We start from the raw sequence: 13,715 nt of genomic DNA, 5'->3' as shown, positions 1-13,715 counted from the left end.
CTCAGTCACAATCGGTCTTGTACAAATGTGTCAAATTATTTTTGACCGAACTGTTTGGCACCAAGTAATGTCTTCTTGATAGCTTCAGTTCCTACATCTTTCATCACAATATTTTGGGGTGAAGCAGACTGTGCATCGTTGGAAAACACACTGAATCTTTGGAATGTATCGACCAATAATTCCTCATCTTCGTTGTCCCATTTTTGTCTTGCTGTTGTACCCTCATTGTGATGAAGAATGTGACCAGGATATAATTTGTACATTGAATATGTTTCAGCTGCTATTTGAGATCGCAGGTTGTAAGAAAGGGTCCACCTAGACAGAGATGACATTGTCTTTGTGATACCAACAACTCCACCACCTTTTTTCTCAGTGCAATTTAGCCACTCCTATGCTTGATCGGGGTTCACCTGATTGAATCTACGGGCAGCATGCTTGACAACAAAATTACCATCTTTGATAGCACATCTAAAGGAAGCTGATGCATTGCTGCCAGATAAATAGGACACCATCTTGCATAGTTCTAATGATTATAACGCATGAAGTACGGCAACATAAGACTAAAGGAATGGATGTGTAGGTCCCAAATGCCATCACGCTGGGCTTGACATAACAATTAATGTACATGTGCATTTCCTAATTGAAATATCTTTATTTCAATGCACATATACAAATACTTAAATCAAATATATAGGCAAACCATTCAAATATAACTTTATTTTCCACATCTATATTTACAAGCTTACAAAAAGCTTAAAAAATTATCACGTAAACTTGCTATATTGCACATTTGTCTTTAAGTGGCCTTTTTTTTGGTGGGGGTGAGGGAGATTTACAATGTCAGGAACTGAAATTCAGCTTAGTAAGCATGATTTTTGGAATCAGAATGTTCAAAAATTCACCTTAGTAAGCATGATTTTTGGAATCAGAATGTTCAACTTGCCTTAAAAACCCGCGTTATCCACTTTTACCCAATACTTCCCCGAAACATTACCTTTTAAGACATTTTGTCTAGCAGCCATCTTGGAATTTTTGTACTCTTACAAATTGAAAACATCACAGAAATATCAAAATAACAATTCTCTGACATAAAATAATCATCAATGTAGCAAAAGTTACATTTTGTGGTTTAGTAAAAAATATGGTAGCCATCTTGAAATTTTCAATGAAACATCACAGAAATATCAAATATCAATTCTAGGACACAAAAGAGATAGGAATAGCTAATAATATCATAACTTTACTTGTTCAAATGCCGAAACATTACATTATTTTATTATCTGTGTTTTGCCATTTTGAAGGTGAAGGACTCAAAATCCAGCTTGGGAACCGACAAATTTGGATTCAGCATATCCAAATTATGTTAAAAAGTTTGGTTTCCCTATTTTACCCAAAAATGCTCCTAAGGCCTTAAAAAAGGCCTTTTTTTAGAAATCCATCTAGACTATGATGGGGATTTCTCAATCTACACAACTAGGTCAGCTGTGTTACTACGCGGTCCGATGAACCACCAAGTATTACATATAGGAATATAGTTCTATTTAAACAATAAACAGAAATAAGAAAGAATAAGTAAAAAGTAACCTATAATTTTAATGATATTGTCTGAAATGCCTTTTAATTTAAGACAATGTAATAGCTAAAATTCACAAACAATGTAATATTTAATTTGCTCATAATACGTCAAAAACCTTCAGTGTGACAGTTTTATCAATGAAGAAAAATGTCAAGAATTGTTCACTCAATGTCTGTTGTCATCGGTGTTTTCTTTTATTGATGTTCATGGAATTACTTGTTGTTGAAAAGTTGAAGTTTATATTAAATGTGCCTCCATAAATCATCGCTCCACTGAATAATGCGGTTGTCAGTTCATCCAAGTTTTCTATGCGAGTAGGCGGTGCATGCAACATCATTGTTCCTAAAGTCAATGATAGTCACTTTTCGCACCCTTGTTTTGGCTTCGTACACAGTAAATATAGCAGATTTTACCGTAATTTCACTGGAAATGCATATTTCGTAAATGGTAAAAAAAAATTAAGCACAAGATTATGTTCAAACCCATTCAGGTGCATTAGTAATGTTAAAAAAAATTACAAATTCAATAGCAATTTTGCATTGGAATTTTTCCGATATTCTTATAAAGGAAACGTCAGGTACTCAGTTTATGGTTATTACAAGGAGATGCAAAGTGATGTCATTGGAATACTGACGTCATTTAAATTCAAAATTAGCTATAATATTACAATGCTTCGCCACATTAAAAAAGACTAGTCTACTAACTTTGACCACTGTCAACTTCCTATAACAAGCAAACAAGGCTGTTTACAGGTTGGTATTTTTTTATTTTTCATAATTCAGGACAAAATATTAATAAAAAGTAATATCACAAAATTACCTGGATATGTTTTATTTATTATGTACGAAGCCAAAACAAGGGTCCAAAAAGTGACTGTCGTCGACCTTAATCGTGGATTAAAAGCTCGTTGGTGAGTAGTGTTCCCGTCTCTAGTTTTAGTATCGCGCTCATTAAATTGAAAATATTCATCACTGTTTTCGTCTGTTTTCAGTTCAAATGTTCCACAAAATAGCATTTTAAACATGCATAGCAGTTAACTGCTTTAATAGGCAATTTAAACCAAGCACCAACTTTGTTTACATATCGCTAAGAGCATTCCCGGTAACCATGTGCTATAAATAGTAGCGTTGAATATGGCATAGTTCCAACAGTTGAGTTGAATACGGAAAAGTGTATTTCATTTTTGTATTCAGGACTGTATTTATATAGTAAGATTTAATGGGTATGTAATAATAAGGTTTATTTAATCAGTCCACAGTTAGTTCCCCAGATCAAAGAATATATATATAAAGTTATCATTTTCTGATATTGAGCTCATATACCTCTAATATACATGTAAAATGTTTATACAGTGACACCCTGTTTACACAGGTTTTACTTTACTTGTAGCCACTTACTTATGCAGGTTGGTTGATTTCCATTTTCTGGGATCCAAGCCAGATTTGGTGGGTGGGAGCTCTCCTTTTCACAGTAAATTTTCGTAGATCCACGGAGTTTAAGATTATACTTGCAGTTAACACTGCAAATGGATCCATAACTGTATCCTTCTTTGCAGTTAACTTGTATGTTCGGGTCACTCAAACTTGGTTTTGAACAATACAGAACTGTAATATCACAAAAAAACACAAACAAATTACATAATTTGATCAGTTAACTTCATACCTCAACAATAATTAAGACATATAGTTAATAACAATTAATATACGACTTTAGGAAATTCAGCTTCATTGACAGACATGTCACATGATAAAATATAATTATGTAGGCCTATCTAGCATCCAAATCATCAAATTAAAATAACACATTGGGGTATTTTTGTATTCACACTATGTTTGTAGTTTTGGTTTTCTGTTAGTGTTTTTTTGTTGTTTGTTTGTTTCTATTTTTGTTGTTGTTATTATTTTTACCTTACAAGTGACACTAGGGCCCAGACTGTTCCATAAAACAATCATAGTTATTAGATTAAATGTACAATGTAGTTACTAATGACAAGTTTTACTGATGGAACACAAAAGCATTACAATTATTCCACAAAGTAACCTCATGGTAGTTGTAGGTGCAACTTTAACAATTACAATTTCTGTGCAAACAAGTTTAATAATACACTGGCTACCAACAATAGGAACTTCTCGGATGTATAAGTGGGTATCTGACATCCACAAAGTATCTGTGCCAGTTTATTTGTGAAACAATAATTGCTGAATCCATAAGATACGAGTCGTCTCCCAATTTTAACACAATTGAGTTCTTATTCCCTACTTGTGATATACAGTTATTGGTAATGATCAGAGTTATCTTTCCTTGGGAACAGCCTGGTGTATTTTATTTGTTTACCCTTTGCTTTATAAAGGGTACTGAGGAGTCTTCGTCCTAAACATGTTGTTTAACATAAATAAATTATTTAAAATGGTAAGTATACACGAATATTAGTAATTATATTAGTCGGAAATATGTTTAAATGGGTGTTGATAATTTTTGGCAATCGACAGTGTTAAATTCTGAAGGCCAGGGTTGAGTAAATTTTATTAAACTGATCTTGGGTCGGACAACATTGAAGCTGTTTATCTAAGATTTTTACTCTATAACTGGGATTAAATAATAAATAAATGACAAAGATTAGCTTTAGAACTTCTGCCATTTGTCATTCATTACATTAGGTGATTATAGTCTACATGAAATCTGAGGTCATCTATATTGTATAGTAATTGTTTAATGTGCCAAAGATAATAAAAGGCATTATATATCGGGTGGCCTCCTAAAAACGATAACCCTACTGAATATTATTATGGAATTAGCTAAAAGGTATGGGGACTGTAATTTTAATATTTCATACTCAGTACTATATGGATATTTGCCACATTCAGTGAAAATTGTAGGCTCATAGGTTAAAATAACACATTCAAAATTGAAAATAAAAACATGCAATGCCAAAAGCTAAGTGAAATTTTATCTACTTTAAAGTTTGTTTATGGCATGGCAGTATTAATTCATGGAGAATGAACTGAAGGATAAAATAAGCGTCAGTGACTTTGATGGCAGGGTTGCAGAGTAACAGAACAATAAAGGTCAAAATGACATGGACTACATGAATGGAAATACATGCTGTGTGTGTTCCTCTTAAGTTAACATAAGCCATTTTGCAAAAACATTTCAAACTGCTATCATTGTGTAAACACTGAACGATTATATATGATTAATAGAGAGAACATACAGGTATTACATTAGTTGCCGTTAGATACCCTTTATCTTACAAGTTGTTTTGAAAGTAAAAGATACATGTAGATGGATATGTTTTTAAACAAGTTGTAACATAAATGGAATCTAATGGACATGAATGTGGTATTCCACTTTTAACATATACTCAAAACACAGATTTTTAAATAAAATTTAAACGTCTTTTTCAACTAAAACCTATTTAAAGTCAACCTATCGTCCAGTCAATATATGGTTTGACCAAAACAAATTAGAACAGAAATGTTGTTTTGTTTTGGGGGGTTTCATATATGCATTCTGTATAACATATTAAACATCTACTCTCAAAACTGCATGCTAAATATGATTTTTGGGAGTTAAAAGTTGAAAAAAGAAATAAAATGGAGGAAGTTTATATTATGATTATACGTTTGTATTTCATCTTCTCTTTTGTGTTGGTCATAAAAAGGGTATACAAACAAAGGTAAAATGTTTCTGCATGATTATTATTAAGCATCACTATTAAAATTGGGGGTGGGGCATGCATGACGGCACAAATGCATATTTTGGACAATTACATATTTTGAACACAATCCCCCAAATTTGTCATATTTTTCTCATTTATGACGTTCGCTTTTTTTGACAAATTATCAAATAAAAACTATTTTTAATTGTTTCTAATTTAAAAATAAATAAATAATTTAGTTATTTCCATAAAGAGGAGGTACGGATCCATGGGTTTGTGAAGGGGGTGCGGGGTGGGCATGGCATGGTAAGGTGTTTCAACAGGCTATTATTTCTTAATGCATGCCTGAGAATAAGAGGCGAACGGTCGTTCAGGTTGCCTGGAGGTTACCTGACTTCATATTGACGCGACCTAAAAACCCGTCATGATTTTGACCAGTCCTTATTTTATCCCACCCACGCGACATATTGAATTTTCTGTATTTTATTTCCTCCAAAAGCACCTTACAACAGAACTTCCGATAACATCGAGATTCGCTTTTTTCCCGTCAGTCATGAATCAAAAATTGTCAGAACTCACGGAGTTTGCCGACTTTGTAATCGAAGGATTCCCGCTGTTTTAATCACATGATCTACATGGACGATGCAACTTTGGTTTATCATTTTGACATTTATTAGTGGTTTATATTAATTAAAAGTGCAATGAAAATTTTAAATATTGACTTTAAAAATATTATCCAACGTCGTAACAGAATGTTCCAGTCAGTTGCAAATGGAATAAGCTATGCATACCGTATGTAAGGCCTAAATTACGGAGTTAACACAGTATTTAACTGAATAGGAATAGGGGCTAACGGGTGTTTTTTCTTTTTATGTGAGTTTGTTTAGGTTTACTTTTTATTTTTTTATTTTTTTCCTTCGACAGAGAGCGCGGACAGCTGTCATCCAGGTATTTTGTCAGTTATAAATAACAATCACAAAACAATATTTGTTCTCATGCTTTACTACTGTTTGAGAGTGGTCTTGGAAATCATAGCATAATTTAAATGCAATGCTGTACAATACCCACCAATACTCCAATACCTAAAAATAGAAATTACGGTAGATTGTTTTCTAATTGGTAAACAAATTTGTAATGCTGAAACTGATTCAGTTTGATTGTTATGCAACATTGGTACATAACATCATTAATTTGTGTCGTAAATTGTTCATTTTTGTAATCAGGTAACCTAAAACAAAAACAGGTTACCTAAAGTGTGATATGGGCTAACCTATTTTTTGGTTACCATAATTGTTCCTTAATCTCAGGCCTGTTAATGTTGGTGAAAAAAAAGGGGTGCTCATCCCTCAGCCTCCCCCCCCCCCCCCGCCCCCCTCCCGATCTGTATCTGAATAAAAAACCTTGCACCCAAATAATGTACAGTGTTGAACAACACACATTATTGACATACATGAAATAACATTGCATATTCATTAAATGGGTTACCTGCAGAAATTATATAAGAAGGCATAACATTATTCCCACATTAACAAGTGCCCGATATATGCACGATTTTCAATGTCCAAACCCTAATCTTAAACATGATTAAGTAAGAATGTGCCCGAACAGATAGAAATAATTTATGCATATATATGATCATTACTGTTAACTCTTTTAAAAAATGGGTAAATCACCATGAAAGTTAAACTTAATCTGTAACAGTACATGATAAAACAATATATAAAACTGCATCTCAATATCTTCAGACATTAAAAAAAGTCCAGAAAACAAATGTTCATATCTCCTTAGTTCAAGGGTCATAAATAACTCTGTGAAAAATGGGTAAATTGCCATGAAAGTCAAACTTAATTCGTACCAGAACATGATATAGCTATACATAAAATTTCAGCTCCGAGGCATTAGTCTGTTCACCAAGTGGGTGAGGCATAGCCCAGTGGTATAGAGCTTGCTTGATGCGCAGTCAGTTTAGGATCGATCCCCATCGGTGGCCCCATTGGGCTATTTCTCGTTCCAGCCAGTGCTCCACAACTGGTGTAACAAAGGCCGTGGTAGATACTATCCTGTCTGTGGGATGGTATTTAACAATGCACTTAACATATTTGATTTACAGTTATATGGCGTCAGACAAATGGTTATGGGCCACACAGATATTGAGAGAGGAAACCCGCTGTTGCCACTTCATGGGCTAATCTTTTCGATTAGCGGCAAGGGATCTTTCATATGCACCATCCCACAGACAGGATAGTACATACCATGGCCTTTGTTACACCAGCTGTGGAGCACTGGCTGGAATGAGAAATAGTCCAATGGGCCCACTGACAGGAATGGATCCTCAATCCTAGATCGATCGCACATCACGTGAGCGCTGTACCACTTAGCTACATGTACATCCTGCCCCCGCATGTACATGTAAATATTCATATGTGCTATTGTTCCTCATGCTATACATATTACATGTATGTTGATGTTGTTTCTTTGAATGTATGTAAGTATGTATAATATCATGTATAGATTAGAGAGGGCCTCATGGGAGACCAGTCATATTGTACTGAATGTGTTTACCCTCTAAAAAAAAAAAAAAATTATTATTATTATGTAAGAAGGATGTCAATTCCTCATTGATTCAACATAAAGCAATGTTACATTAGCTCAGTTCCTCTTTGAAATGTTATTACTCTGTCTTGAATGCAAAATGGGTGGGGATGGGGTTAGTTTTGCTGGTGACATTGAGATCAATGTTGAGCAACCAAAGACCATGCAAGCACAAGGAATCTGATACCAGAATAGTAATTCAAGAAATTCACTGATCAAAACTATCTGAATAAATAGTGTAGTATAGGGATGGGACAATTATTTGATGTTACCAAAAACCAGGGTTTTAGGCCTACGGTTCGGTGCACCTTTCCCAATTTGCGAACCTCGGTTCATTTCTTGTTTTTTTTAAAAATGGTACATGTATAAACGTTTCTATGTGTAATCCCAAGGACCCGTAAAGTATTTCGGCCAATCACAGCATTCGATTCTCTTAAACCAGACATGTTTGCATGGGCAATAGGTGCCGTTCGGATCCTGCATTGAACCTGCGAATTTCTTGCTGGGACTGTAAAAATTGTAACCTTCCAAAATAGGGACCGACCTCAGTGATTCAAGCAACAGTATCCAGAATATTTTTATTATTTAAGCATATAGAACAGAAAATCCAATTAAGTTTTGTGCCTATATGACGCCGCACTCCGCATTGGTTTCACTCTGCTGGCTTATTAGTCCAGTCATTTTATGATTTGACCTCAAACAAATTGCAACAGAAATAATTTTTACGTTTAAAGTACCCTAGTGAATAGTATATACAACATACTAAAAGTATAGAAAAATATAGGTTGGGGAAAATAGTTTATTTTGCTATTAAAGTTGACAAAGATTTTATGACCTAGCAGGTTTCCGTACATGTTAAGGGACGTAACTCCGTTGTAATATTTATCGGACAGTATTATTTACAGTGGCAACGGAAAATAAAAACCCCCCAAAAAAATGGTTATTCTTTGCTGGTGAGTGACCGAAATAACAAAAAGTAATAACCTTTAATAGATGTTTTATCACGTTGAACTGAATGTTTTATAAAAAATTATTTCATTCAACATATGCAGTTTATATGGCGTTTTTTCATTTTTTTCATTCATGCATGTTTAAAAATTTTAGAACTCAAAATACAGTGCCCCTATTGTTTGAATGAGCAAAATTATGACAGAAACGGTGTTAAAAAATTGTATAGATAATGTCTGTAACATATAATAGCATTTTACTTAGGAAAATAATAAAATAAATGATATTCCCTAACTTCTCGCTCTTTAAAAAAAAAGAGTATGGAAGACCAGTAATGCCATTCGTATAAGCTTTAGGAACATTTGTGTATTCGAACTACTGATGATCGGATAAGTATAATTCTTGGGGATATTTTATCCTTAACGCATTACACAGGACTTTAGATGACATTTACTACATTATCTAAGCAGAGTATTATGATTTTTTTTTCTTGATTTTTTTTTATATTATAATTCATTTTTTTTATTATTGCTGTTGATATTTATTTCTTAAATTATGTTTTCTTTGAATAATCCCTTTTATAATTTTGTTTCAGTTATTATTTTGTTTCATTGTTTATTTATTCTCTTTTTTGTGTTCACTTATTTCAATTTTAGGGGAAATGCCATATCAGCAACATTTATTTTTGCAGCACCAATGTTTATGCAGTCATGGGAAATCCACAGAAACCATATTTGCAGTTGAGTTCTATATTTCAGTTCATATTTTTTTATTAACTTGTGGGCATTTTCCATTTAATTATAAATGTTGCATTATGTTTCAATTATATTGACATAAGTACTTACATTTTTATGTATTACTATAATTTATATAAACTATAATCTAAAATGTATATGTTAATTCAAAATGTGGATTATAAAACGTTATGTTTTCATTTGATTTCAGTGTGTGTGTTCCAAATGGAAGAATGCATCATATGTAAAGAGACACTGAATAGCAAAGAACCTGTAGTTAAATTGCGAGAGAAAGGTAGTCAAGGAATAAACAATGCAAGCAGAGAACGTGGGGACACTATTGTCACATTTCTAGGCCAATCTGTGCACACTGACTGCCGCCGGTCATATATCAATCCAAATGATATTATTAAAAGTAAAAATAAATCCAAAACAGAGGCACCTGATGAGAATAGTATTCCAGTGCTACAATCAAAAGAACAGTTTCATTTTGATAAAGATTGCTTATTTTGTGGTAAAAATTCTAAATTATCTGGTAAAAAGAGAGGAAATGATGTCTTTCCTGTCAGAACAAAAGATTTTCAAACAAAAATATTACAAACTTGCATTGAACGTGATGATGAATGGGCTTCACAAGTCCGGGTAGAATTGAATTTGTCAATGATTTGCATGCAGCAGATGCAGTATATCACCAGGCATGTAGCGTAAATTTTCGGACAATTTTTTTTATTCCACAATGTTTTTCACCAGACACTCATAAAGGCAAAAACAAATGCAATAAAGGCAGACCTGTCAATCAACAAGAACACTTTCTAGAAATTGTTAGATACTTGGAAGAGAATGATGATGAACAAATTACAATTTCTGATCTTGTTGATAAAATGACAGAAATGTGTGGACCATATGCATACAGCACTGTGTACATGAAGAAGAGGTTACAGGAATATTTCGGAAATGAAATTGTAATAACTGAAATAAATGGAAAGAATAATGTAGTTATAACACTTAGATATACAGCAGCTTCTATTCTTCAAAGATTTTATCAACGTCCAAGAGTACAAAATTCAGAATCAGAGAAAATGGCAATCATAACAACAGCAGCAAAGTTACTCAAAAGTGACATTCGAATAATTGCTGCAACCAAAGAAACTTATCCATATTGTTCAGATATATCATCTGCAGATGAGAATTTAGATTATGTTCCAAAAAGTTTGCAAGTTCTTCTGAAAACAGTGTTTAGTGAAAAGGACTCAGAACTAAAGATTTCGTCAATTGGTCAAGCTATTATGCAGGCAGCAAGACCACGGGTGCTTATTCCTTCTCTACAGATAGGACTTGGTGTCCAGCTACATCATCATTTAGCATCAAAGTTTGTCATTGACACTCTGCACAGCCTTGGTTTCTGTTCTTCTTATTCAGAGGTGCATAAATATGAATCCAGTGCAGCAGTTGCCCAGGGCACTGACATTCCTGGTTTTGTTCCTGGCAGTTTCATGCAATATGTCGCTGACAATGTTGATCACAATCTTAGAACACTAGATGGTAATAACACTTTCCACGGGATGTGACACCTGGCATTAAACAGTGTTACTGTACCAAGGATTACAGCATCAACAGATGAACTCAAATCAATTGGCAAGATTCCCCTATACAATTATAGACCATCTTCCAATGCTATGTCAACTCTTAAATATGATATCATTGAGGATTTGAAGATAGTGGATAGAACAAGCAAGCTTGATATACTGTCTCAAATAGTATGGCCTTTAAAAGCACCTATGCCAGGATGGTCAGGATTGATGCAGTTAGTGCAAAATGGAGACTTCCCTGGAAAATCAACCGTAACATTTTTGCCTATGATAGACATGAATGCAAGTGACTTGTCATGTATCTTTTCAACTTTGAAGTTCATTTGTGCACACGCTCAACATTATAACACAACACCAATAGTGACCTTTGATCAACCTCTTTATTGGAAAGCAGTATCAATTATCAACAATGAGCCACAAAATAGTGATTTGAAATCTGTTGTCTTGCATTTAGGAGGCTTCCATATCAAGATGAGTTTCCTTGGAAGCATTGGCCATATTATGGGTGGGTCAGGTCTACAAGAAGTTTTGGAAAGTGTTTATGCTTCAAATGCAGTGTCTCACATGATGAGTAGGAAAGCTGTAGCCCGAGGAATTAGAGGACATTTCTTGGTTGATACTGCAATCTATGCTTTACTTATTTCGAAGCTATTTGGAATAAGACTTCCTAGCAAATTGCACGATGACAACAGTGAACATGAATCTAAATCAGTTGTCCTAGACTCTTCCACGGCAGATACAGCAAACAATGTTCTTATTCAAGCAACAGATCTTTATGATCAACTCTTAGCAGGTGATGTTTCAGTTAACTTTGTATGTGAAAATACCATCTTGGACAGAATTCAGCATGCCCTTGCGACACACACCAAATCATTGGAAAATCTTCGGACAGCAGTTCTCTGGATCCAGTATTGTGAAATGATACAAATTCTCAGAAAATTCATAAAAGCTGAAAGGACAGGTAATTGGGAACTCCATCTACAATCAGTTCGGTATATGTTGCCATATGTTGCTGCTGCAGGACACAGTTTATATGCCAAATCAGCTTATGTTTACATTACATCAATGCAAAATCTTAAGGACACACATCCAGAGGTATTCCGTCAGTTCAAAGCTGGTCACCATGTATTCCGACGCAGTGATCGATACTGGGCAGGACTCTCTACTGACCTGGTGATTGAGCAAGTTTTAATGAGAAGTGTGAAGTCATCAGGAGGCTTGACGAGAGGTCGTGGGATGGGTGAAGCCCAAAGAGCCGAGTAGCTTTTGTCAATGCCTGCGTGTGCAGATATTAACAATGCCATGCAAGATTTAACTGGTGTGGGTTTTCATACTAGTGACCAACATAGAGAAGCATCTCATGCAAGGAAAGAAGGACACTACATCTATCCTTTCCTTCATAATTGACAGGAATCCATTTCTTGATGACCCTTCTCTTCGAAATACTGATACAGGTACAACAGCAGATAGCAGAGTAAATGCAAATAGAGCTAAGGAAGTTGGCATAAATATCATCAAGTCCATGTCAGGTCAGAACATTCTAAACTATACTTTTAAAAGATCTCAGCAAGTAATCACAGTCAGTACAAAAACCAGTATCAAAATAGATGGAGAACCAATACAAGTTGACCCCCAGCTTCTTTTTCAATGCCTCACAACAACTGCAAATACACTTTTTGAAGATCCATCAGACATCTTTAAATATGAACTCTGTTGTTTTCCATCTTCTCTTTTTGATTCAGGCGGTCTTCTTAGGGAAGCACACAAGTCTTCTTTGGCAGATGCAATCTGGGACCTTGGGGACTGTGGTGTTGAGAAAACGAATGATAGTGTCCATTATGTGCTGGATGGTGGTTCCCTTTTGCAGAGGATACCCTGGACTAAGGGTGACTTATTCTCAACCACATGCATGACATATGTTAATTATGTAACAAAGAAGTATCCAAAACTAACAGTAGTATTTGATGGTTATACAAATAAGCCTTCAACAAAAGACATCACACATATGAGACGGACAATAGGGGTTATCTCTCCAAAGGTTACCTTTAATGAAAACATGCCACGTAAAACCAAAAAAGAAGTATTTCTATCCAATACAGAGAATAAACGGTCTTTCCTCAACTTACTGAGTACCAAACTCTGTGAAAATGGGTGCACAACTATACATGCTAAAGAGGACGCAGATGTTTTAATTGTACAGACTGCACTTGAGTTGGCCAAAACCTGTGATGTTGTTCTCATTGGAGAAGACACAGATCTTCTGGTATTTCTGTGTTATAATGCAAATATACATTCAAACAGAATTTACTTCAAATCAGAATCAAAACAAGCAGTGGCAAGAAAAATTAGAGTATGGGGCATCACAAAAACAAAGATTGTACTGGGAGAAGAAATTTGCAGATTACTTCCAGCTTTGCATGCAATGACTGGATGTGATACAACGTCACGTCTCTTTGGCATCGGAAAAGGAGCTGCGCTGAAAAAGTTGATAACTTCAAACAATTTCAAGAAACATGCCAGTATTTTCTTGACTACTTGTGATGTAAGCCGCATTGTTAAGGCTGGAGAGGAAATGTTGCTTATTGTGTATGGTGGCATCTCAAATGAAAGTTTAGATA

General features: G+C 34.6%; 1 protein-coding gene across 3 annotated transcripts in view; it reads right to left on the bottom strand.

Moving 5' to 3' along the window:
- LOC121384096 overlaps positions 1–13,715 on the bottom strand; it is a 69,644-nt gene that overhangs the window by 16,174 nt on the left and 39,755 nt on the right. For all 3 annotated transcript variants that reach the window (XM_041514327.1, XM_041514326.1, XM_041514329.1), the window contains exon 6: positions 2,974–3,180. In XM_041514327.1, coding sequence (XP_041370261.1) covers positions 2,974–3,180 — 207 coding nt within the window. The remainder of the gene's footprint in view (positions 1–2,973; positions 3,181–13,715) is intronic.

Source organism: Gigantopelta aegis, chromosome 10 (assembly GCF_016097555.1).
Source record: "Gigantopelta aegis isolate Gae_Host chromosome 10, Gae_host_genome, whole genome shotgun sequence".
NCBI lineage: Eukaryota > Metazoa > Mollusca > Gastropoda > Neomphalida > Peltospiridae > Gigantopelta > Gigantopelta aegis.
Note: the sequence above shows the minus strand (reverse complement) of the source record. Positions and strands in the feature narration are given on the sequence as shown.